Consider the following 26,392-nt stretch of genomic DNA (forward strand, 5'->3'; position numbering starts at 1 on the left):
TAACAACCTCATAGCAACCATCCACAACAACCTAGCAACTGCATAGCAACCAGCCAAAACACCATAGCAATTACCCTAGTAACCACTTAACAACATCTTAGCAATCGCTAAGAACACCCTAGCAACCACATAGCAACCATCCACAACAGCCTAGCAACTGCAAGGCAACCAGCCACAACACCATAGCAACTGCCCTTGTAACCACTTAACAACATCTTAGCAATCACTAAGAACACTGTAGAAACCACATAGCAACCATCCAAAACACCCTAGCAACTGCATAGCAACCAGCCACAACACCATATAAATTGCCCTTGTAACCACTTAACAACATCTTAGCAATCACTAAGAACACCCTAGAAACCATATAGCAATTATCCTCAAACCCTAGCAGCTGCATAGCAACCAGCCACAACACCATAGCAATTGCCCTAGTAACCACTTAACAACATCTTAGCAATCACTAAGAACACCCTAGCAACCGCATAGCAACCATCCACAACAACCTAGCAACTGCATAGCAACCATCCACAACAACCTAGCAACTGCATAGCAACCAGCCACAACACCTAAGCAATTGCCCTAGTAATTGCTTAACAACATCTTAGCAATCACCAAGAACACCCTAACAACCGCATAGCAACCGTCCACAACACTCTAGCAACTGCATAGCAACCAGCCACAACACCCTAGAAATTGCCCTAGTAACCACTTAGCAACATCCTAGCAATCACTTAGAACACCCTAGTAACCACATAGCAACCGTCCACAACACTCTAGCAACTGCATAGCAACCAGCCACAACACCCTAGAAATTGCCCTAGTAACCACTTAGCAACATCCTAGCAATCACTTAGAACACCCTAGTAACCACATAGCAACCATCCACAACACCCTAGCAACTGCATAGCAACTAAGCGCTGCTGTACATCAAAATACTTGTTTGAAGTTTGATTGGCGGAGCAGAAATATACCATCTAACTCTGTGGTTTCTGTCAGAAAGCTCAGTTTAATGACAGTACAGCAGACGACACACTCGTCCATCATCAGTGTCACAAACACACGCTTCACACACACTCAGTGTAGTCCAGCACAGGTGACAGAAACATTCATCCTCTCACGTTTCATTCATACACTTCCAGCAGTAACACAGGTAACATAAACACAGGTAAAGCGAACCAGAACTTTCCGGTCCAAACACTGAAGAGTTTGACTCTCGTCATGTGACTTTACCGTGATCATGTGACGCGTTCCACGACATTCCATTGAAACCTCTCAGTCCAGTGAAATTAAATGCATCTCAAACACACACACACACACACACACACACACACACACACACACACACACACACACACACACGTCCCATAAACATCCGGGACGCAGTACCTGATCTCTGCTGGGATGCTCAGGATAAAAGCACTTCCTGTGTGTCAGTGTGTGTGAGTGTGTGTCTCTCGCTGCAGCTGATTCTCTCAGTGTGTGTCGGGACGTTTGGCTCGTACCACGTTGCAGATGGAGGCGGGGGGGTCAGTGGTGGGACGCACCACTGTGTGTTTAAACACAACCCAGCCCTACGTTTACAGAGGAATCCTGGGAAGACCAGCAGGAACAGACCTCTGTGTGTGTGTGTGTGTGGCTGCGTCATCACTGCAACACTAGCGTACTGTGTAGTACATACACTGAAGTGTGTACTATGTGAAACTGAACTCAGTAATGAGCGTTTCAAAAGTAGTGTAGTCACGTGTACGGAATAGTCAGATAAGAAAGAAAATCATGCTTTGGTAAATCATAATTACGATACGATACGATACGATACGATTACGATACTTAATCATAATTACGAGATGAAAAGTCGAAATGATGACATACTAAGACATATTTATGCGATTAAAAGTCAACATTCGGACAAATTACCAGATGAAAAATTTAACATGTACTTAGTTGGGACATTTGAAGGTCAAAATTCTGACATACTTCGGCCGTTTCAGACAGAATGCAGAATGCGCGGCGCTGGTCGCTGTCGTTCAGCGTAGCCCTTCAGACACAAAGCGATTTGCGCTACGCTGGCCAGAGAAAAGTAGGCGGAGTTGTCAAAACTTCTAGCGTTTTCTTCTGATGTCCCTAGACGACCACAAACTTGTATTGTATAGCTACGGAAATTCTGACACACACTAGCTGGTCATCCATTTTGCTTTCCTCGCTTGTTTGGACGCCCCGTTTATATAGGCCGCTCAGGTGATCATCACAGAGCGCAGCGGCGAAAGTTGAAATATTTTTAACTTTGACGCTGCGCGCGCACTTTGGCCGACGCAGCAACAAACCGTCCTCGCGCGGTGCAAGCCATTGAAATAAATGCGTCCTGTCTGAAAGGGCCATTAGTCATAATTATGAGATTAAAAACTAAAAACCGACATCAATCGAAATTGACAAAACGTTTAAATTATGACATAAGTCATATTTATGAGTTGAAGTCAAAATTGACAATCTCATAATTACAAGAAAAAATCTAATTTACTTAGTTGTGACATTTAAAGGTCAAAATTCTTACATACCCAAGTCATAATTATGAGATTAAAAAGTAAAAATTTACATCAATCGAAATTGACAAAACGGTTCAATTATGACATCCTAAATCATAATTATGAGATTAAAAAGTAAAAATCGCTATAAATTGAAACCGACAAAAAGTTGAAATTACGACATAAGTCATTTTTATGAGTTGAAGTCAAAATTGACCATCTCAAAATTATGAGCAAATTTTAAATTTACTTAGTTGTGACATTTAAAGGTCAAAATTCTTACATACCTAAATCATAATTATGAGATTAAAAAGTAAAAACCGACATCAATCGAAATTGACAAAAAGTTTAAATTCTTACATACCTAAATCATAATTATGAGATTCAAAAGTAAAAATCGACATAGGTTGAAAGGGACAAATAGTTGAAATTATGACATAAGTCATATTTATGAGTTGAACTCAAAATTGACAATCTCATAATTACGTGCAAATTTAAAATTTACTTAGTTGTGACATTTAAAGGTCAAAATTCTTACATACCCAAGTCATAATTATGAGATTAAAAAGTAAAAATTGACATCAATCGAAATTGACAAAACGGTTCAATTATGACATCCTAAATCATAATTATGAGATTCAAAAGTAAAAACCGACATAGGTTGAAAGGGACAAAAAGTTGAAATTATGACATAAGTCATATTTATGAGTTGAACTCAAAATTGACAATCTCATAATTACGAGCAAATTGAAAATTTACTTAGTTGCGACATTTAAAGGTCAAAGTTCTTACATACTAAGTCATAGTTATGAGATTAAAAAGAAAAAATCTAAATTGAATTGAAATTATGATATACTGAGTCATATAAAAGTCAAAATTGACACCAAAAAAACCCTCATCACGTTGAATGTTTATTCAGAGTCATTATAAGGGTACGAGAGAAATCATAGAACTCAAAATGGCACCTGTAGCCCCGCCTCCCAGTCGAACGAGCCAATCGCGAGCCAGAAGACATATTCGCTGAACCAGCCTAAAAATATAGTTTTATTTGTGTGATTTAAGCTTATGATGGATGCCATTGTTGTCAGAATTTATTCCTGATTTGAATTTTATGTAAACGTAATGTGACTTTTTTGTCAAGAAATCTAGAAATGTATTCGTACATTTCAAGCGAATAGTAGTAACAAGCGAATAGATTTTTAGGTTTCTAGACAGAAAACGTCTTCTTAACTCATAAAAGTGTTTCACTTTCTGAAAACTGTGTTCATCATATCTTGGTGTTTTTAGCCCAATATTTTTGTCTGCGTTCTAATAGACGGAGTCGATGAGCAGCTGCTCGAGGGCGTTTCCAAGATGGCCGCCGAGCGAACGGACTTGCCTTACGAGGGGTTCATTCAGCAGGTTTCAATCTTAAATATATGCTGCTTTTGCATTTTTTTAAGCGAATTGTGTATAAAAACATTTTTCTTCTAGTTTCTGTACAACCAATCACAAACTTTTTCAGATAAGCCCCGCCCCTGAATGACAAATTGTTATATTTCACAGTCTTTTACTGTGTAACTGGATGGTTATTGAGCAGAATAAAGTGTGAGGTGAACTTAAACACACACACACATACACAGACTGGACTTGTGTTTTTGTCTGTAACCAAGTGTCTAGACTGAGGTTTAAAGACTCACACACACGCGGGTTCATATTTAGAAGCTGTGACTGGATTGGCTGAACACACACACACATTGTGCCACTAATGAGAGTTTTGTGTGTGTTAGATTGTCTTAAAGGCATGAAAACTGCAGGAGACACAGTTGCGGGCGTCACGGGTGAGTGTGTGTGTGATAGGGGTTGATCTCTGTGATTAACTGTCCCATAAACTCTATAACCCTTCAGCTCAAAATGACTGCAACACACACACTAACACACCCTTGTTTGTTTATTGTTTTATATAGTTTCCTCACTGTTCACTGAGTATTACACACACATATACATATTTTAATATTTATTTAACCATATTAATATTTATAACACATTTTGACTTGACTTGAAAAAGACAAAATTATGACATAACTCGAAATTATGACACACTAAATCCTAATTATGAGATAAAAAAAAATTGAGAAAACTCGAAAATATGATATAACTCGAAATTATGACATACTGAATCGTAATTGAGATTAAAACATTGAAATTGAATCATACATATGAGGTTAAAAAATATATAATAGTTGAAATTGAAAATAATTGATATAACAGTTAATATAGTCATATTTATTAGGTAAGTGAAAATTATGACTATGAGATTAAAAAGAGGCAATTTATACTAAAATTGACATACTAAATCAGAATTGTGACTTTTTAATGTCATTATGACAAAAAGTTATGACATAAAATGTCAAAATTGACATACTAAATCATAATTATGAGATAAAAAAAATTGACAAAGTTGGAATTATGACAAATTGAAATGATAACATACTATGTCCTATTTATGAGATGACAAGTCAAAATTATGACTTAAAAAATTATAATTATGAGATAAAAAAAATCTAAATTATGAAATACTAAAATTGACACACCAAGTCACAATCTTTTACTTTTTAAACTCGTAATTATGACAAAACATTGAAATTGTGACATAAAAAGTCCAAATTGACATACTAAATCAATTGAGATAAAAAATTGACAAAGTTGAAATTGACAAATTAAAATCATAACATACTAAAAGTCAAAATTATGACTTAAAAAGTTATAATTATGAGAATAAATTCTGAAATTCAAAATTCTGACATTAAAACTTTGAAATTTTGAAATACTAAAATTGATATTCTAACAATTTTGACTTTTAATGTCTTAATATTGAAATTGTGACATAAAAAGTCAATTATGACATTTTAACTAAATAAAAAGTCGAAAATGACAGAATTATTACATTATAAATCAGATTTTAGTAGATTTTGACGAGTAGAATTTAAAATTGTTCTATTGTTACTCTTTGACAGAATAAGTAAATGATTAGACCACAACAGTAAAAATATAATATGCATTATAAATATCTTATTATTTATAATCTTACTATATTGTGTTGTTTTACAGCTATATTATTTCTGTTATCATGTCATATATTGTTGTTGTTATTATATTATTGTGTTTTTATTATAATATTTTTTTTGATTACTTTCTTTGCACAAAGTTGTTTTGTGATCTAAATGTTTGCAAATTGCAATATTTTCATCTTTGTTTTGGACTGTTAAGCTTAAAATATTATGTGTTTCTCACTCAATTTTATTTAGTTTAGACACATTTTTAAATTTCCTATTATTTTTCTTTGTTAAATCGTCCGCTAAGACTTATTCTAGACTTATTTAGTTTCTGACGAACCCAAAGGTTTAAACCTTACGAGCGTCACAAAGCGTCCGTGTCACACGCGTGTGTCATATTTTCTGAGGCAGAACACACACACACACTTTTGTGTAATTCATGAGCTCTCGCATCACACGCCTGGACGAACATTTTCCCAGAATCCCACGTTCTCGCACTCCGCATTCGTCATTAATATATTGATGCATTCGGGGACGAAACAAACAAAACTGCCTGAAAGTTTCATGATTAGAAACCGGTGATGAGAGAAAACACGTAAGATTATTATAAAAAATACAATTATTTTAAATATTCATTGTCATATTAATTCCAGGTTCAGTTTAAAGCACACAGAAAGAGCAGAAACTCTCAGAACGGCCTGAACTGCTCTGAAGCTACGGTCCTGTATCACACCCCACCTGTCTGTCTCTCTACCCGTCTGTCTCTCTGCTGCAATGAGACTCACCCGGGCTGGTCCGGCTGTGTAAACTGCCTCTCTTGACCGCTTTGCTTTTGCTTTTGCTCTGCGGTGGAGCTGCGCTGGAGTCCGACATGCTTTCGCCTGCACCGGACAGATAGATAGAGAGAGAGAGAGAGAGAGAGAGAGAGAGAGAGAGGCACAGAGACTCTCTTATCAGGGCAGGAAGATACGCACAGGGGGCGGGGCTTGGGGATCTCTTAGCGCAGTAGTGGAGGCGGAGCCACTCCCTTCCTACATCAGCAGAGGGGAGGGGCTTAGGATTCCCCTACAACACTCTGATCTGTTGCTGCGGTAACCATGCAGCAAGAATTGCATCACGGGGAGAGTGTGCATGGCAGCGTGCTATTTCTGCAGTATGCAGACTGCGTGCAGTACGAGTTACAAAATAAACTGTGCAGATGATCTACTGTGTGGGAGCACACCGTGTGGGATAATGTGTCCCACAATGCAATGCACTTGGCAAAATAACAGGTTTTTTTTTTCCTGGTCTTGTCTTATTCGATCAAACTTTATCATAGCATACTACTTCATACTGTGTCATATTTTTTTTTAAATAATAGTATGTAGTATGCATTGTTTAGTATGTTTCCTCTATTCAGTCAAACAAAGATTTTATCATAGCATACTAACTCATAATGTTTCATATACTTTTTAAATAATAGTATGTAGTATGCATTGTTCAATACATTTACTCATTATTCGATCAAGCAGACAATTTTATCATAGCATACTTCATGTTTCATATTCTTTTGAAATAATAGTATGTAGTATGCATTGTTCAACACATTTACTCATTATTTGATCAAACTGACGACGATTTTATTATAGCATACTTCATAATGTTTCATATTCTTTTGAAATAATATTATGTAGTATGCATTGTTCAACACATTTACTCATTATTCGATCAAGCTGACGATTTTATCATAGCATACTTCATTCTGGTTTATATACTTATTAAAATAATAGTATGTAGTATGCATTGTTCAACACATTTACTCATTATTTGATCAAACTGACGATTTTATCATAGCATACTTCATTCTGGTTTATATACTTATTAAAATAATAGTATGTAGTATGCATTGTTCAACACATTTACTCATTATTTGATCAAGCTGATGATTTTATCATAGCATACTTCATACTGGTTTATATACTTATTAAAATAATAGTATGTAGTATGCATTGTTCAACACATTTACTCATTTGATCAAACTGACGACGATTTTATCATAGCATAGGCCTACTTCATAATGTTTCATATATTTTTGAAATAATAGCATGTAGTATGCATTATGTTCAACACATTTACTCAATTGATCAAACTGACAAAAGATTTTATAATAGCACACTACTTCATACAGTCATATACTAATTTAAAAAATAGAAAGTAGTATGTAATGTTCAGCTCATTTACTCATTGTTTGCTCAAATTGATAAAAGGTTATCATAGCATATTATTGTATATACTATTTAAATAAAGTATGTAGTATGCATTATGTTCAGCATATTTTCACAGACACAGTCCATACAGACTGACCACCCAGACTATCTACACTTTCCTAAGTATATAGTGTGCAAAAACATTTAAATCAGTCGGGGTTCCGTTAAAGAGGAAGTTGATAATCATATCTAATGTTCATGAGGACTTTAAACTCTATTACACAGATGACTTTGACCTGGTTAAACATTAACCAAATAAGAAGAATTTCATAATTTAGTTTTTATTTTAATTTTTAAAAAAGCGAATTAAATTATTAACGAGACTTCAGTCCTACAATAGTGCCAAATAATAAAAACATCAAATAGCGGATCCAGACCAGTGCTGTGTGAAGATTCGTGTATTACTGTGTAATGCTACTGTGTGTGATTATTATTTTGTGTTATTGGATGAATTGTTGTACAGTGTTAAGAGTGTTGTATAAAGTTGTGTGATGTTATAGAGAGCTGTTGTTATTCTGGACTCACTCGTCGTCATGTCTGTAGATTCTGGTCCGGTTTGATCCCACCTCAGATGAAAAGATGAACAGATGAAAATTAATAATAATTATGGGAGATACTTTCGGTGTTTAATATTAGCTGAACTGCTTAAATTCTTCCGTTCATCCAGATTTCAGAGTCTCCCACTTATTAAAAAAAAAACTCGGAGTGGATTCGGACCGTTTGAGTTTTTCAGGAACTTTGATCAAATTTCGCTGAGAAATGGAGTCGCACTTAAAGGGGCCGCTGCACATTTATAGGCAGGACCCGATCAAGACCAGATCAAAACACGATTTTTATTGAACGTGATAAGAATACAACCAACTATTGCTGATGTAAGGGTAGCCTACATCAGAGTTATGTTAAATTAATAAATCGATAAATAACGGAGCTATAATAATAATCGGATTCTAGGATGTGTTTAATAAGTGGTGTCTGGTTTCATTCAGTACTAGCAAGAGACGCTGTTCAGTTCAAATTATGTATTGTCATTTTCCATGATTGTAATTCAGCATTTCAGAAAAGGCAGAATTAAAATGAATAAATAAATAAATCAAATAAAAACTTGACAAGACCCAAAGACGCTAGGGAAACATACTACACAAAATAAATGTTATGTATATATATATATATGTATATATATATATATATATATATACAAATACATACATACATACATACATACATATATATACATACATGTATATATATATATATATATATATATATATATATATATATATATTAAATTAATATTTATATAGAATTATATTTATCATTTATTTATCTTTATCTACAATATATTTATCTTTCTTATAATCTTTTTTTTTTTCTTCGGGCGAACTTTGAAAAAAAGGGTCATGTTTATTAGTTAGATCTTTTGGAAAGCTTTTGCTTTTGTAAATTAATCTACTGGCCGTTGGAAGAAGGGTCACTGGCACCTCAGATAAACTGTTAAGCAGAAGTCACCCGCAAACGCCCTCACTGCTCAGGCGGTGTTTAATATCTTATCACATTTCTCAGAATGAGAATATTTATCAATATTCCTGCAAACGCAACATCTGCACTATAACTCCAGCCCAGTAGGGGGCGGAAGCGCTCTGTCACGTTGTTTGGTCTTCCGCTGTGAACTGGCAGAAGAAGACAGAAGACGGTTGCCTGAGTGAGGAACATATCGATGTCTTTGTGTAAGTTATTATATTATCTGCGAATTTTAACTCATATTTTTTGATTGGGTGAATTTCGAAAACAATCTCAATGGGAATTTAAATGATATATTATATATTCAGAATAGTGTTTTGTTTTTTATGTTTTTTGTTTTTATCAGAAATAACAAATCGTTTTACTACAAAATATATTTTATCAGGAGGGAACAAGCAATTACAGAATAAGGTGCTATGCAAATTATGTTTATTATAGCATCACTCATGAAAATGACTGGAGAGACTATTTTGACTATTTAAGCGTTATTATTGTTCTGTATCAGGATTGGTAAAGTAGTTTTGACTGTTCATGTAATAGTTGCTGTTTTATGCTGATGTCTTCAGATCTCACTTGAAGCTCTTTCAGTGCTGTCAACAGACTGAGGCAAACTAGGTATGGGATCTAAACTTAAATTATTAATCTTAACAGCTTTTATGAATGACAGCATTCATTTTATTAGTCTGTGATAAACAGTTTGAGGCGGTTTCCCGGACAGGGTTTAAATCAAGCCTTAATCTAGAATAGTTAATCGTGTCTTAAAACATGTCTTTCTGTATAACACAGATTAGTTACACCTGGGGCCGGTTTCACAAAGCTATTTTAGAGCGGTCTATAGTGTTAGACAAGTCTAAAATGTGCTCATAGACTAGTCTAATGCAAGTTAGACTGTTCCACAAAAATAAAGACTGACTTAATTAGACCCCTCTTACCCCCAGGCTAACTCAGGTCTAAGACTCTGTTACCGTGGCAACCAGCAGTAACCATCAGTTACATTACAAACAGCCCAAAGAAAAGGGAAAATGGCTCATAATGTAAACATTTCTTCTTGTTACTTCATTCTCCGCTACATTTCCAGAGTAAAATGTCCTCGTAACTCCTCCAACACACACACGTTCTCCGCTGGGGTAAACTGCACTGAGCGGCTGAATGCGCTTACTCGATGTTTTTTGTTTTGAAAAGTGTCTTATTTGACCCAGAATGCATTGCAGTGTAGTCCTACTTAAGATAGTCAGAGTCTTCAGTGCTTTGTGCAACGCTCTGATTTAGATGTCTATCTGAAGTCTGACTATCTAGTATATCTAAGCCATAGTCAAAGTCTATCTGTGTGAAACCGGCCCCTGGACTATGGAGTCCTGAACTAAAATAAACCAGATTAATTTAACACCAGCTGTGCTAATCTGAATTATCATGACAGAGATTGCCTATAAAACATGGAGTGAACCAAGAAAATCTTAAAATTGCATTAAACTGAGAAGCAAATACAAGGAAAACAATGGCATCAGAAAAATTGTGCAACTAACTAGAATCAATGGTGTTCATTAACAATAAAAGGTTTTCATTTAAAATGATTTTTTTTCAAATAATCCTACAAGTAATACTTGATTATTCCTGTGATTTACATAACAACCTTAATAGAACTTTTCTTTACACACACCGTGGTGTTCAGTGTTGGTAGTCTAGAAGCAACACTTCACCACAAAGGTAACCCTCAAAATACCAACATAACAGAAACTTTTAAATACCAACGTAACAGAACATTAAACATGATCAAGTCTCTCCATTTTCACATCTTGCTAAAAAATATCATAAAATATCACTTCATTTCAAACTTTTCTCTCCCAATTTAGCCCTGTGCAAAGCATGATGGGAAGTGAAAGTCCTGTATGACTGGGTTACTAAGCATATTTCAAAACGAGTGACCATTTCAAGTCAGTTTAACATGAACCAATCACATTTGAACTAGAAACCCGATACAATGGTGTTAAAACAAAACAAAATAAAGTTTAAATAAAGTGAACAAATCATCTTATTAAACTCTGGACTAAACTAAATCTAAATCATGACAGAGAAAGCAGATTTCTGTTCATTTAGGACTTGGACTAGCTTAATCCCTGTCTGTGAAACCGCCCCGTTATGTTTAAATAACTCAATCCCAATAATCAAAATCTCACAGATAGATCGATATCCTCGTCCTATTGCATGGATACGACAACGTTTTTAATATTTTATACGCCATGGACCCCCAAATATGATCATTCTCATGTGAGGGACCCTCAGAGGCATCTGTCTCTTATAAACACCCAAATAATACACTGAAAAATGTATATTATAAATCTGAAATTAGTTTTTATTAAGTTACATTATTATTAGTGCTGTCAAATTGATTAATGGTGATTAACATAAAAGTTTGTGTTTATATAATAAATGTGTTTACATATTATTATATTTATATATAATATACATATATATGTATGTGTGTATATAGAACATATATGTTTACATATAAACACACGTCACACACATATATAAACACAAACGTTTATGTTCGATGTGATTAATCATGATAATTATTATATATATTTTGATTGCTATAGTAATGTATTTGTTTAATGTATTATTTATTTAATTTAAATCATCTATTAATTGCATTTAAAAAAAATCGAATTAAATCAATTTATCACCTTTAATCACGTTTTTTTAAATTAATTTATTAATTTTAATGTAATGTATTTATTTTCTTATTTTAATCTTATTTATTTTTTGCAGATTTTCTCCTTTTCCATTAGTTTTTATTAAGTTGCATTATTATTAGTGCTGTCAAATCAATTATAAAAGTTTTGTGTTTATATAATATGTGTCTATGTATATTATAATATATATATACACACACACACACACACACGTACGTATGTCACACACATATATTATATAAACAGCTTGCTATTGTAATGTATTGTTTAATGTACTATTTATTTCATTTAAATCATATTTTTTAATTTATTTTAATCTAATTTAATCTATTTAACGGATTAATAACCAACTTATACTTTTAATAAAAAAATTATTAATTGATTAATTTTAATGTAATTTATTTATTTACTTATTTTAATCTTTTTTTTCCCCCAGATTTTCTCCTTTTCCACGGACTCCCCTGCAAGATGCTAGAGTTAACGTTTAGCACATCTATTCACTCATATTATGTTTATTTTCCCATCCCAATTTAATGACTTTTTTTTTTTTTTTTTTTTTATGTAAAAAAAATGTTTTATGTTAATTTCAGGCTCTAATGGAAGCGAAAGAGGAACCGAACGAGGTGGAGGAGAAGAAACATCATCATAATCATCATTATTATCCCATCACTGTAGGAGAAAAACCTCCATCTCCCTCGCCACCGGAAACGTCTTTCCCAGGAAAGGTTAACAAGTCTTTCCCGTGCCCTCAGTGCGGGAAGAGTTTTGCACGTAAAGCGAGACTGGAGCGGCACATCAGGATCCACACCGGAGAGAAACCCTTCGCGTGCGTCGAGTGCGCCAAGAGCTTCGCGTGTAAAGCCAGACTCGCCAGGCACGCCAAAACCCACACCGGAGAGAAGCCGTTCACGTGCGACTGGTGCGGGAAGGGTCTGGCGTGCAGGACGAGGCTAAAGAGACACATGACCACACACACCGGAGAGAAGCCGCACGCGTGCCCGCAGTGCGCTAAGAGCTTCGCCTGCAACGCTAACCTACAGCGGCACATCAAACTGCACACCGGAGAGAGGCCGCACGCGTGCCCGGAGTGCGGGAAGAGCTTCATACGGAACGAGAAGCTCAGGAGTCACATGACCATCCACACCGGAGAGCGGCCGTACGCGTGCGACCAGTGCGGGAAGAGTTTCCGACACATCAACGGCCTCAAAGATCACCAGCTCTCTCACGCCGCCGTGAAGTCGTTTAACTGCGAGCAGTGCGGGAAAGAGTTCATCACCGCGTCCGCGCTCAAGAGACACGCCAAAGTGCATTCGGGCGAGAAGCCGTACTTGTGCGCGCTGTGCGGGAAGAGCTTCGCGCGGGTGGATTGCTTTAAAAGGCACCAGGAAGTGCACAGCGGCGTGAAGGATCACGTGTGCTTCGAGTGCGGGAAGGCGTTCGTGACGGCCGACCAGCTCAAGCAGCACCAGAGGACTCACGCCGAGGAGAAGCCACACAAGTGCGCGCTCTGCGGGAAGGGTTTCGCGCGCGTGCCGCAGCTGATCGCGCACGAGCACACACACCGGGAGAAGACACACCACTGCGCTCTGTGCGGGAAGAGCTTCAAGCAGGCGCGGCGTCTACTCGCTCACGTGAAGAAGCATCATCCGATCGAAACGCTGATCGTGGAGTGAGACTTTTCTGTGTCATTTTGTGTGTATGAAATCAGGTCACTTTTGTCACACTAGTGTAATTATGTTTGCAAATAATGTGTGTAGGGTGTGTATATTGTAAGGAAGCTTGTTTCTCGCACACAATTGCGACTTTTTATCTCACAATTCTGATTTTTGTTCATCTCAGAATTGCGAAATAATTACTTGCATTGCAAAATCTTAATTTTTCTCGGAATTGCGAGTTCATATCTCGCAATACATGACATAATATTGTTTATTATAGTAACTATACATAGTTTATATCTCACAACTCTGGACTTTTCTCAGAAGTGCTAGATTTTAAAGGGTTTGTTCACCCAAAAATGTAAGTTCTGTCAGTAATTACTCTCCCTCATGTTGTTCCAACCCCGTAAGACTTTCGTCCATCTTCAACACAGATTAAGATATTTTTGAGTAAATCTTGAGAGCTGTCTCACTCCTCCATAGGCTTCTCTGTTATTGAAACTTGCTGGCCCAGAAAAGTCCGTAAAGACAATGTTTAAAATAGTCCAAGTGACCACAGCGGCTCAACCTTAAGTTTATCAAGCGACGAGAATGCGCGCAAAAAACAGCGCAGCGCTTCTGTGCTGTACGTCTCAGAACGGAGGCTCACTATTGGCCAGCATCACACACATGACCAGCGTCGGCCAATAGTGAGCCTCCGTTCTGACGTACACCCCAGAAGCGCTGCGCTGTTACACTACATGAACTCACTCAGAGACACACAGAAGAAAATGAAGCGTTGAATAAAGTCGTTATTTTTGTTTTCTCTGCGCACTAAAAGTATTCTCGTCGGCTTGATAAACTTAAAGTTGAGCCACTGTAGACACTTGGACTATTTTAACGATGTCTTTACTAACTTTCTGGGCCGGTGTGGTGAACAAATGAGTCCTACTGAAGAGATGAGTCCGGGTTTAGGACCCAAGCAATCCGATTGGTTCAAAGCACGTTTTATGGGTAATCGCTTTAGTGCCTGGGTTACAAATCATACAAAATCACTTTATCATAGAAGACGTTTGTACTACGTTATAACGAGTCATTAATGTATTTTAACTTATACGTTTCATAAACTTAGTATTTAACCGAAGCTATAGATTGTGAAATGAAACATTTCTTGTTGTTAGTGTGTTTTTTTAGTTAGCTTAGATAGTAGCATAGCATACAGCTAACGTTATCCGATGATCATGCTAGCTGAGCTTATACTGCCTTACCGTATTCACAGCAATTCGTAATGCAATTATAATTCTGTAATTATCGTAATAATCAGCGAAATGTTACAAGTACACTTTTTAAAAAATATTTTTTAATTAAAAGAACCATAAAATAATGTTTATTTGTGTATATTACTATTTTTCTTATTAACAATTTAGACAGCTGACGTTAGCTACAAGCTATCGCAAGAACAGATTTAGATCAGGCATACTACTGGGGTCCTAAGCTCGGACTCATCTCTTCAATAGGACTCATTTGTTCACCACACCGGTGTGAGTGATCCAGCTCTCAGATTTAATCAAAAATATCTTAATTTGTGTTCTGAAGACGAACGAAAGTCTGACGGGGTTGAACAACATGAGGGCGAGTGATTACTGACAGAGTTTTCTTTTTTGGGTGAACGGACCCTTTAACTCGCAATTGCACGAAAAAAAGCCAGAATTGTGAGATAAAAAGTCGCTAAAACTACCTTTTCTATTGTTTATGGAGTGGCAGAAACAAGCTTCCGTAATATTGTGCTGCTGATTATGAATGAAAATGTATTTTTATTTAAATCAAGTCAAATGGTTTCAACATTGCATCTCAGTACTGTAGTGATTAAACTATTCTATCACCAGATTGTGCTCGTCTTCGTTCAGATATCTCACAGATTTTTAATTACAAAAACAAAACAAATGCAGATATTTTGCTCTTTTCAAGTGCTCTTGTTTTGTTTATGTCCTGACACCTAGTGGTGAATTATCAATTCGTTTCATTCCGCAAGCAAGCAAAAATATGGGGACTTTTGCTGATTTGTTTGTTCATTGTAGTCCTGATGGAAGAGAAAGAAGATGATGAAGTTGAGATGATGAGACCGCACACTTGCATCGAGTGTGAGAGAGTGTCACACACGTCATCAATCTGAAAGAGCATCTTCACACACTCTGTGGAGCTGCGAACACTGATGAAGCGTTTCTGTCGTCGACACCGGCAGGAGAAGCCGTACTTCTGTTCTCTGTGCGGGAAGAGTTTTGCAAGACTGGATGAAGAGCATCAAATAATAAACTCATGTGTGCTTTAGGTGCGGAAACGGCTTTATATCGACCTCGCATTTGAAAACACACCAGAGGATCCACACTGGAGAGAAACCTTACAAGTGTTCACACTGCGACAAGAGATTCAGTCGCTCAGAACATCTGAACACACACGAGAGGATCCACACTGGAGAGAAACCGTATCACTGCACTGCATGTGGGAAGAGCTTCAGCCAATCAGAGCAGCCGCTGAGTCACAGGAAGAAGCGTCACCCGGTGTTGTGGCAGTGATGAGTCACAGTGTTCGTTCAGTGAAACTTGAGGTTTTGGAAGCTTCTACAGTTTGAAAATAGGTCTATGAAAATTAAGTGTGTGTGTGTGTGTACATGTTTTCTGTCCCGTTGGGGACTTAAACCTGAATGCACACACACTCATGGGGACTTGTGTCACAGTGACCTAAATTGAGAAAACAAGCTTATAAATCATACAGAATTATTATTATTTTTTTTTTTTTATGTAAAAATGCAGAAAGTTTTGTGTGATGGGAAGGTTTAGGGGACAGGTGTGTGTGTGTGTGTGTGTGTGTGTGTGTAAGGGACAAAGAAGTCAGGAACAAGGAACACAAGATTTTTTATGAACCCAAGAAAAAAAAACAGCTTTACAAACTCTTTTCTTACAACACAAACAAACAAAACAAAAAACAGTTAGCCAAAAACCAAACAAACTAAACTGACCTCCTCAAATGAACAAAGCAACAGATTATAAAGGAAAGGATGGGCCCATTACAAATTAAGAGGGGAAACAATTCAGCCTTACATTCAACATATAACCTTCAGTAAATCAAAATCGAGTCAACCAGATACATATGTAATTAAATACCATAAATGTACAACGAAAGGAATCAATTAATAAAGACATCAACTTTTCTTCCTCCCCCGGGCAACTCCCGCCGAACGGCGTGTCCGGGCGGAACCAATAATGCTTCAGTTCTCTGTTCCTGCCCGGACTCTAATTCTCGTCACGCCAGGATGCGGCTGCAGCGGAACATCACCGGTAAACTTTTTAAACTCAAAATAGAAACAAATATAAGTAACAAATATAACCTAACTAGTTTGTGTGCACTTCAAATCAGTAACAATGTATATAAAAATGTGTTGTAAATGTAAACATATGCAAATCTAACAATAAAGAATTAATGAATATTGTTTGTTTCGTGTGGCTGTTATGATCTATCATTATACTGAAACAAATGAATGTGAACGACAAAAGAGAAAAGTTTAAATAAAGATTATTCTTAAATTAATGCATGTGTGGGATGATACATACACATTACCACTCGGGCCATTGTGTGTGCGTGTGCGCGTGCGTGTGAGAATTGTTCAAAAGTTTGAGGTCAGTATTTTTTCTTGAAGGGAAGCGATATTGAAATGGTTTCTTAATGATTTCTGAAGGATCATGTGACACTGAAGACTGGAGTAATGATGCTGAAAATTCAGCTTTGATCACTGGAATAAATTACATTTTGCAATGTAAAACAGAAGACTGTTATAACTTTTTCAGTATTATTGTTTTTTATTGAATCCTTGAACAAAATAATATTCTTTCGCTACAATAAAAAACTCTTACTGATCCCAATAGTGCAGATTCATTTTTTATAATCATTTATCTAGAATCATGCAGCTCTAATATACACACAACAGTAATGCTTGAATTAGTATTGAAATATATAAATTCATTAACTAATCTTTTAAATGTGTTTTTGTCAGATCTGCTGCTCCTACTTCAGTGAAGCCCCTCCTCCTTCAGTGAAGCTCCTCCTCCTTCAGGTAAGCCCCTCCTCCTGCAGTGAAGCTCCTCCTCCTCCAGTGAAGCTCCTCCTCCTTCAATGAAACTCCTCCTCCTTCAGCAAAGCTCCTCCCACTGCAATTCACCAATAAATGCTGGAATATTCCCATCAGCTACAAGTGAAGACGAGCATCAAACCATCAGGAAGAGCTGAAATCTGCAAAGACAGAGTTTATTGAAGGACAGTGAGAACATGAGAGATCCAGAACACTGCAGAATGAAACACACTGAAGAACAAAGAGGTTGGTGTTTATTCCTGATTCTTCATTAGTGAGGCTGAAGAACATTAAGGTTATAAAGCACTTCATCAGATTTAGTGTTTGTAGTAGGAAAAAAGTAATTAGTATTAATTAGTAATAAATATTAAACATACAAAAATCACACAATTTTCATAATGGTGTAAATTAAACAAAACCTGTTTTATAGTTTCTGATAAAGTTGTATGTAGGCATGTGACGGTATAAAATGTTCATGTTGCGACAATTGCTGAAACTTTTATCACGATATACAGTATTTTCTCGATACTGAAATAAGTTAAAAAAAATTATACTATAACAGGTTTAATAACTTTTTCTTATAACAAAAATAACTCTGAACATATAAATATAATAAAGCAGTACACAAAAAATATGAAGTAAACAGATGTTTCAAACAGATTAAAGTACAAAAGAAATATAAAGAACAATAGGTATCACTTTACATTAAGATCTTATTAGTTAATGTTAGTTAGTGCCTTAAGATGAACAATGATCAATAGCTACATTTGTTACAGAAGTTACAATTCTTTATTAACGTTAGTTATAAAAAATACAACTGATCATTGTTAGTTCATGTTAGTATTAATACATGTTGAAATTAAGATTATTAAATGCTTTAGAAGTATTTAATTGTCAGTTTATGTTAACTAATGAATTATTGTAAAGTGTTACTGAACAATAATAAAAAATCATAACATTTTCAATCAATATCTAGAACATGTTGCAGTCCAGATTAAAATATAAAAATGTTTAAGTTTGAGTAAGTCTTTAAATATTAAAAGGGTTAGTTTAATCCTGTAACGCGAGAATGAACCTCATTGGTTCTTGCAGAAGCTCAAACTCAAATCCGATCCGGCACTTCATTTGGGGGATCCACCGGTCACCTGGGCGGAAGTAATAGTGAAGCGAGGATTCAAGTGCAGGAATGGAGGGTCTTTAATAATAAAAATGAAACAAAATACAAACAAAAACAGGACAGGCATCGAGATACAACAGCACTATGTCAGGAAACAGGAACACAAGGATATATAGATGATGAATCAGCACAGGATTGCAAACACAGGGAGAATAAATAGGGAAGCACACAAAAGAGGGTAACGAAGGAAAGGCAGGTGGGGTAAATTAATCAATAATCAGATAACAAGATGGGAGGGGCTAGACAATCCACAGGAGAGCACATGGCACAAGGAAACACATGACAAACCGGGAGTGTCAGAGCTCTGTCACCAAACCAAGATATAAACTAGATAGAAGTGACAACCCTGACACCACCGCCTCAAACACCACTGAAAGATGTTTTTGTTATGACTAGGGATGTCAACGATTAATCGACGATCAATTAATTGTCGATAATACATTTAATCGATAAAACGTATCGATCATCGATTAAGCAGGTTCGTGCGCGCGTGCTGCTCAACCGCAAAACATGTATAGCGAGCACGCCGGAGTTATGTTTGGGACCATTTTACACCTTCATCATTCATGACTATAAGTTTGCGTGTGCATTCGCAGCCTTTTGTTTTGTGCAAATGTAAGTTGTAATGTTGTGTTTATACAGTGCTATGCATAAGTTTAGGCAACCATGCTAAAGTTGACTAAAAAGAGGAATAAAAAATCATATTTTGCAAATTTAACTTAATGCCTTATTTTAAAAAATTAGGAAAAATCCAACCTTTAAGGACACCAATTTTCTTTGTGAATGAATAATGTATCGTAAATAAATAAATGTTCTTCCTTAAAAAACAGGGTGCATAAGTTTGGGCACCACTATGTTAAATTCCCATAGAGGCAGGCAGATTTTTATTTTTAAGTATTTTTTTTTTTTTTTTTTTAGGATACTATGCATCCTGATAAAGTTCCCTTGGCCTTTGGAATTAAAATAGCCCCACATCATCACATAGCCTTCACCATACCTAGAGATTGGCATGGAGTACTTTCCATAAGATCATCTCTCAATGCAAATCAAACTAGCTATTAGGCTAACTGAAATAAAATCATGCCAATCTCTAGGTATGGTGAAGGCTATGTGATGATGTGGGGCTATTTTAATTCCAAAGGCCAAGGGAACTTTATCAGGATGCATAGTATCCTAAAAAAAAAAAAAAAAAAAATACTTAAAAATAAAAATCTGCCTGCCTCTATGGGAATTTAACATAGTGGTGCCCAAACTTATGCACCCTGTTTTTTAAGGAAGAACATTTATTTATTTACGATACATTATTCATTCACAAAGAAAATTGGTGTCCTTAAAGGTTGGATTTTTCCTAATTTTTTAAAATAAGGCATTAAGTTAAATTTGCAAAATATGATTTTTTATTCCTCTTTTTAGTCAACTTTAGCATGGTTGCCTAAACTTATGCATAGCACTGTATATAATGTAGCCTATCTCATATAGGATGCGTTTGGTTAAGAATTAATGTAGTAGGCTAAAGCTTACGGTGATCCTCTTCAGCTTCAGCGCGCGCAGCACAAACGGCAATGCACGACTATTAATGACTATTGGACTGTCATATTACATAACATTATAAAGAGAACAATATTGTAATAAAATATTGTGAATTATTTGGGTTTAGTTGCCATAGTCGCATTGCTCCAGAAATAGCGCGTCCACAACATGAGTCATTCTGAACGGCACGTAACTTAGTTCAAGTTCACTTGTGCATTCGCTTCATTTTGTGCAGATATCATTTGTAATATTATGTTTATTTTGTATATATCTGATTAATCTTTGAGTTAAATAACGCGCTAGCAAAGTGCTCCAGTTTGACGGTATTCATTCAGCGCGCAGCTCAAACAGCCATGCACGGTTAATAATAACTATGATTAGGACTGTCATAATACATAACATGAGAACACTGTTTTATTAAATCGTTGTGAATTCATTGGGTTTAGTTGCCATTTTCAGCGCGTTGTTCCAGGAAGAGCACGTCCACAACAGTCACATCCAAGCACGCATCCGAGGGCGTTGGTGACACTTTTCATTAGTCGTTCAATATTTGATTATTAAATAATTAATTTAATGAAATGATCAATCACATTGAAACATTTTACAGTCCTAAGTAGCCCTTTATTTAGATTAAAAACCATTTCTCATTTATTTGGTGAGGAACATAGCGTTTTGTGCAGTATTTGCACGTCATGCTGTTGGCCATACGCCACTGCAGCAGACTCATAATGCAGTGTTACGGCTAACGATTAATCGGTTAATTGATCGTTAATTTAAACCACGATCGATCATGGGAATTTGTTAAAATTGACATCCCTAGTTATGACCTATGTTCAGGAAAATTAAGTATAATGTTAATTATAATGTTATCAATAACTTGCTATTTTCATGTTAAATGTATAATCAAATCTATTAAGAAGTGGAAGAAATGTCTCTACAAAGTGCACTACATGTCATGTTTTGGAGATGGTCTATTGGATTAGACTGCTATTCGTGTTTCCAACACAACAATATAATAGGGAATAGGCTATATAAGGGTGGTGGTGGCGCAATGGATAAGACACATGCTTTTGGTGTGAGAGACCCGGGTTCGAATCCACTGTGAGACACCAATGTGTCCCTGAGCAAGACACTTAACTCCTAGTTGCTCCAGAGGCGTGCGACCTCTGACATATATAGCAATTGCGTCAGCTAAATCAATAAATGTAAATATAAACTTAGATGCACTTCTGTTATTTGTGAAGCGGTTTCTGAAACTTATCCATGGCATAATTGGCTTATTTTGACTGTTGGGGTAATGTAAGTTGCAAGATAATGAGGTCGCATAATACGCATCTTTAATGGTTCTCTGAAAAACTTTACGATATGTTTTGGTTATTGCCAGAAGACGTGAACAAAATCTCCTAAATGAAACTTGTGCACTTGCTTGAGATTGATCATTTAGCCTATTATACAGCATAAACTGTGATGTAAACATATTTACAGAAGAAAATCCTAGTGATTTTTTAGGAATGTAAGATGTGCATTTAGAAAGTGTGACTGAATAATTAATTCATAATTGGAATAATCGGACAAAGCAACACATCTGAAGCGTTGATAAAATCATAAAATGTAAAATCATTCTGAGATTTGGTGTTCTAAAATTCCAAAGCCAGATTGTAGAGTCGAATACAAACTTAAACTGTTGAAGAGTAATCTTTTTGACACTTTATATATCTTAGATTTGCCCTGCAAATTCATAATGATGGATGAACGCATATAGTGCTCCAGGTGACACGGTGCTGTGCTGTCATTCCCAGAAATTGGACATGTTTTTATTATTGGTGGGCATAGATTCATTTTTTTAATCTAGATTAATCTCACTGTAATCTTGGAATTAATCTAGATAAAAAAGGCATTCAGAATATGTGTGCTACCCAAATAATGACTAAAGGGCACGTGTTTCTTAAATACAAAGTGACATTTAAAAGAACTTGTGAAGAAATGGCAGAGATGTTTTTTTATTAATTTTTTTTTATTAAAACTAACATAATAAAGTATGATTTTTTTATTATTATTTTTTTACTTTGAGCAATGATGGAGCTATAATTGACTCTTCTTATGAGCATATAAAACAAAACAGCTCCTTGGAAAAATTAAATGTAGCCTAATATTGTAGGCTAGTAGTTATAAACAAAGGTCTATTTTTAGTTCAGATTAACATTTGAGGCCAGCAATTTTATTCATAATGTCAAAATAAAACCAACGTAATGTTACTTGAAAGCAATTATAGCCTACTATTCCTGCCAAACTTCCATGGTTGCAGTTAGTGTTACTACAGTAAATCCATGGTAAATGTTGCAGATCTGTGGACACTGGATAGTTCATTCATGGCACAACGTTTCCTCCTGGCTTCCACGCACTGTTTGATCCGTTAATAACGGAGACATGTGAATGTTTCTCACTAGATCTCGCAGCGATGTTATTACTTATGTGGCTTACTGGATCTCTTAGCGCTGTGTAGTAACAGTGTCGCGTGATCATGATCGGCTCGCGCTGCTTTGGTCCAAACTGATAAACAACGGTCCGTCAACCACACAATAAGGAGTAGCTCAGTTTAGTTTCCGCTTACATTACCTTTGCCATTTGATGTCGGACAATGTTGTGGTTGCGCCAGCGTCTCTTACATTATGAGCGCGCTTGCCACGCGCGACCCGCCTACATTTGAAATAACGAAATTTTGGTCGGCAGGAAAAATGGTCCAACGAACCGTTCGGTTTGAAAATGCATACCGAACACCGAACCGAATTCGGCTAGGTTTTCATCCGCGCTAAAATATCAAGGTGAAAGTCATCATAGCTTGCGTAGTAGCCTATAGACCTAGCTCCCAACCCAACTTTAAAAATAGATTAACGGCGATATTTTTTTTATCACCCGATAAGAGTCTCACGTTAACGCAGCACGTTAACGCCGATAACGGCCCACCTCTAGTTTTTATCATGTTTTGACTGTTAATATCATATTAATATTAAAGTCATTGGTAGAAATCCCGGGAAGTGATGATCTCATAAATTAAGGTTTTATAAATGAACGTTTCTTTTGCTTCTCTGAGTTGACCTTAAAAGAAACTGCTGCAATTCTTACTCTCTCTTTAACATCAGAATCTCTTTCCCAAATAGCTAAACTTTCTAGGTTACTTCTGAGAGTTGTGTTAGACCACGTAATATCTAGGAATGGCAAGGCTGTTCTGTACTCAGCTACAAGACCATCTGCCCAAATGCGGCTTAGAGCTCCTTTGTCCGCTAGCACACTTTGGGAATCATCCACTATTCCACTGTAAGTTACGGCTGCCTGACAAAACCTCTCAGTGTATTCACACACATTTTCATCCTTCTTCTGAACACAACTACTGATCTTTGACCAGTCCACTTTTGGTCCAACAATGTTCTTTAACACTCTCAAAACTTCCTCTCTCAATTCATTTTTACTGGCCTGTTGCAGTTCAGAATTGTTTACAGCACTTTCAAAATCATTGAATTCTGACTCAGTCAAGATCTATGATATTAGCTGAGTGACTTCAGCTAGAGACACATCGTAGAGCCGCATCTTTTTGGACAACTCTCTCCTAAACTCAGAACAATTTCTTTGCACTGATGGCAAACTTTCAGCAAGTCTCTCTATATCTTTAGGACCTAAAGATGTTTTGACTGCTTGTATGGGGGTTGCAGATGGAACTGGATCAACCCCTTTTCCCCTATTCTGAGCCTTTTGTCTTGCTCCACACACTTCAACTGCATTTGCATTTACATTGTCCTCTATTCTCTAAAAAGACTGTAAATCAGGATAGCTTTTATCTGACTGTTGGTCTTCTGAGTCACATTTGGTTGAGGCCTTGTTATGGCCCACCTTGTCTGTGAGACAGGACACTTGAGTGTGCAATTGTTTGTTCTGTTCTTTTAACTTACCAATACAACGAGCTTGTTGTACAATGGATAAGCTAAATTCTCTGTGGCAGCAGATCATGCCTTTTATGTTTTTCTTCCTGATACATGCACCCAACACCTTCTTGCAATCTTCAATAGACCATACTTTTTCTGGGTGGATGCCATATTTCTTTGTCAAATTCAATCTGACTGACTCAGTCACTATGGAGTCCATACGTTCTCCTAACAAAGACTTGAATTCACTGTCTGTCCATAAAGGTGTAGCTAGTCCAGCTTTCTCAGTTGTTGGAATCAGCCTAGCATTCCTTCTAACCATTTTGTGAGTTTCTTTGTTACCACACAAACAAACGCTAAAAACTTATCTGATCAACAGAACTTCCCTGCCTACAAGACAGAGGATAAACTAAATAACTAGTACGTATTGCTAGTCCTTCTCTGCCTAAAGCAAAGGATACGATATATTAGCACATAATGCTAATCTTCCCTGCCTGAACAACAGAGGATAAATTTCATCTCTAAAAGAAAACTTTAGAGGATGACTTAGTTAACAAAACCCTGCAGCTGTCTGTTAACTCTTCTCTGATGGCGCAGAGGATACAAATTTGTACTGGTCTGCATCGGTTCTTTGAATAAAGTGAAACTCACTGAATCGTTGGTTGCACAGAAAATTTTGTCTGGAACTCAGTCAGAAAAGTTCATTCTTTGAGCTCTTTTTTTTTTTGGAGCTTGAAGTTTCAAATCTGGATTCCAGTGAGTATATCTCCATCCGGGTCATGGCACCAAATTGTTGGAAACTTTATTCCTTCATCGAAGCAAGACCAGGAGATGTTGGGATATCGTTCAAGCAGGAGTTATTCTTTGAGTGTTGCTGCAGTTCGTCCAACAATCTAACTAACGTAACTTTACATGGTATCTTATAGGCATTCAGTGGGCAGTCCTTAAAGGTGCTGACAGTCCTTAAAAGTCTTGACCTTACATACTGCCTTAGAGATAACCACTACATCTAATCATCTAAAGACAATAGAGGCAATTACCCCCAACTGGAGATAATGCTACCCCCCAAATTGTATAAACAACACATGGTCACAAGAACTAAGGCTATGTAAACATTCACACATAGTTCAACTCTCAGTAGGAAGATCAAAGACTAACAAAACCCCTTCAATGGAAACTATATTGAATCTAATCAGTTAATGGATACCATCATGTTCACCTTGAATGCCCAATACAGTGTAGTTCACCTTAGTTTTTCATGTGATGTTATGTAAGGAAGTAGGATCAGCAGATCTTAAACATTCTTAAATTTGTAATCCTTCACCGCATTCATCGTGAAGCGTGCAAGCAATTTGCAAAGATTAATATAAATATTAATATAAAGGTTAATAAAATATTACACTCACTTCTTCTTCTGGAGGTGCAGCAGGAACACGAATAGTTGGTACCGATCCTTTTTTCAGGAGCAGCTTCTTAGCAAAACCAGCTTTATACTGACCCTCGTTTGTAAAGCAGTCTGGTGTGTGAAATTATTTGTGCAAACATGAAACCATTGCTGTTGATCGTGGGGAATATTCCCTTCGAAAACAAACTCAGCCACTGCGTCTTCAGCGATTTGGATTTAGGAACATCAGAATGACTGTGTTCATTATTACACCCAAGAACACCACACTCGCTTAGACGCCATTCTGCTCATAGACAGTGCTCCAACGTATCAACAATGACCGCGCCGGTCCGTGCGGGCTATGATTGACAGCTCGCTCACGAGCGAGGGCGGGTCTGTGTTGAAACGCTGCTGTCAATCAACAATCGTGGGATGGGCGTTGATTTTGTGACATCACAAAATCGAACAGCTTGATTTGAGATGGGGGAAACATAAGAAGATTATAAAAAAAAACAATGGGTGGATTTTTATCATTATATGATGGTTGTGTACAGGCACTGCCAACACACATTTCAGTACAATCAACTTGTAAAAGTGCATGTACCATTATATG

At 36.5% G+C, this 26,392-nt stretch overlaps 2 protein-coding genes across 9 annotated transcripts in view; one reads left to right on the forward strand and one right to left on the reverse strand.

Moving 5' to 3' along the window:
- The window catches only part of ampd2a (adenosine monophosphate deaminase 2a), a 35,846-nt gene extending 27,276 nt beyond the window's left edge, over positions 1 to 8,570 (reverse strand). For 2 of the 6 annotated variants that reach the window (XM_084416823.1, XM_084416820.1), the window contains exon 1: positions 8,329 to 8,570. In XM_084416823.1, coding sequence (XP_084272949.1) covers positions 8,329 to 8,338 — 10 coding nt within the window. In that variant the 5' untranslated portion in view covers positions 8,339 to 8,570. Of the gene's footprint in view, positions 1 to 6,295; positions 6,317 to 6,342; positions 6,439 to 8,328 lie in introns of those variants that run through there. The other 4 variants (XM_084416819.1, XM_084416818.1, XM_084416821.1 and 1 more) reach the window with 4 other exon arrangements.
- An 856-nt stretch (positions 8,571 to 9,426) lies between these two features.
- On the forward strand, positions 9,427 to 14,070 carry LOC311295487 (uncharacterized protein). 3 transcript variants are annotated; one of them, XM_084416898.1, is made up of 4 exons: positions 9,427 to 9,527; positions 9,888 to 9,936; positions 12,451 to 12,490; positions 12,605 to 14,070. In XM_084416898.1, the coding sequence occupies exon 4, from the start codon at positions 12,611 to 12,613 to the stop codon at positions 13,685 to 13,687; it is 1,077 nt and encodes a 358-aa protein (XP_084273024.1). In that variant the 5' UTR covers positions 9,427 to 9,527; positions 9,888 to 9,936; positions 12,451 to 12,490; positions 12,605 to 12,610; the 3' UTR covers positions 13,688 to 14,070. The 3 variants fall into 3 exon arrangements, with proteins under 3 accessions (XP_084273024.1, XP_084273022.1, XP_084273023.1); XM_084416896.1 differs by having other exon boundaries at positions 12,451 to 14,070; XM_084416897.1 differs by lacking the exon at positions 9,888 to 9,936 and having other exon boundaries at positions 9,480 to 9,527; positions 12,451 to 14,070.
- The last annotated feature ends 12,322 nt before the right edge of the window (positions 14,071 to 26,392 follow it).

Source organism: Rutilus rutilus (genome assembly GCF_951802725.1).
Source record: "Rutilus rutilus genome assembly, chromosome: 8".
In the NCBI taxonomy this organism is placed as follows: domain Eukaryota; kingdom Metazoa; phylum Chordata; class Actinopteri; order Cypriniformes; family Leuciscidae; genus Rutilus; species Rutilus rutilus.

Excerpts from the sequence above, each read along its gene's own strand:
- LOC311295487 (XM_084416896.1), top strand. The coding sequence starts at position 12,611 with ATGGAAGCGAAAGAGGAACCGAACGAGGTGGAGGAGAAGAAACATCAT.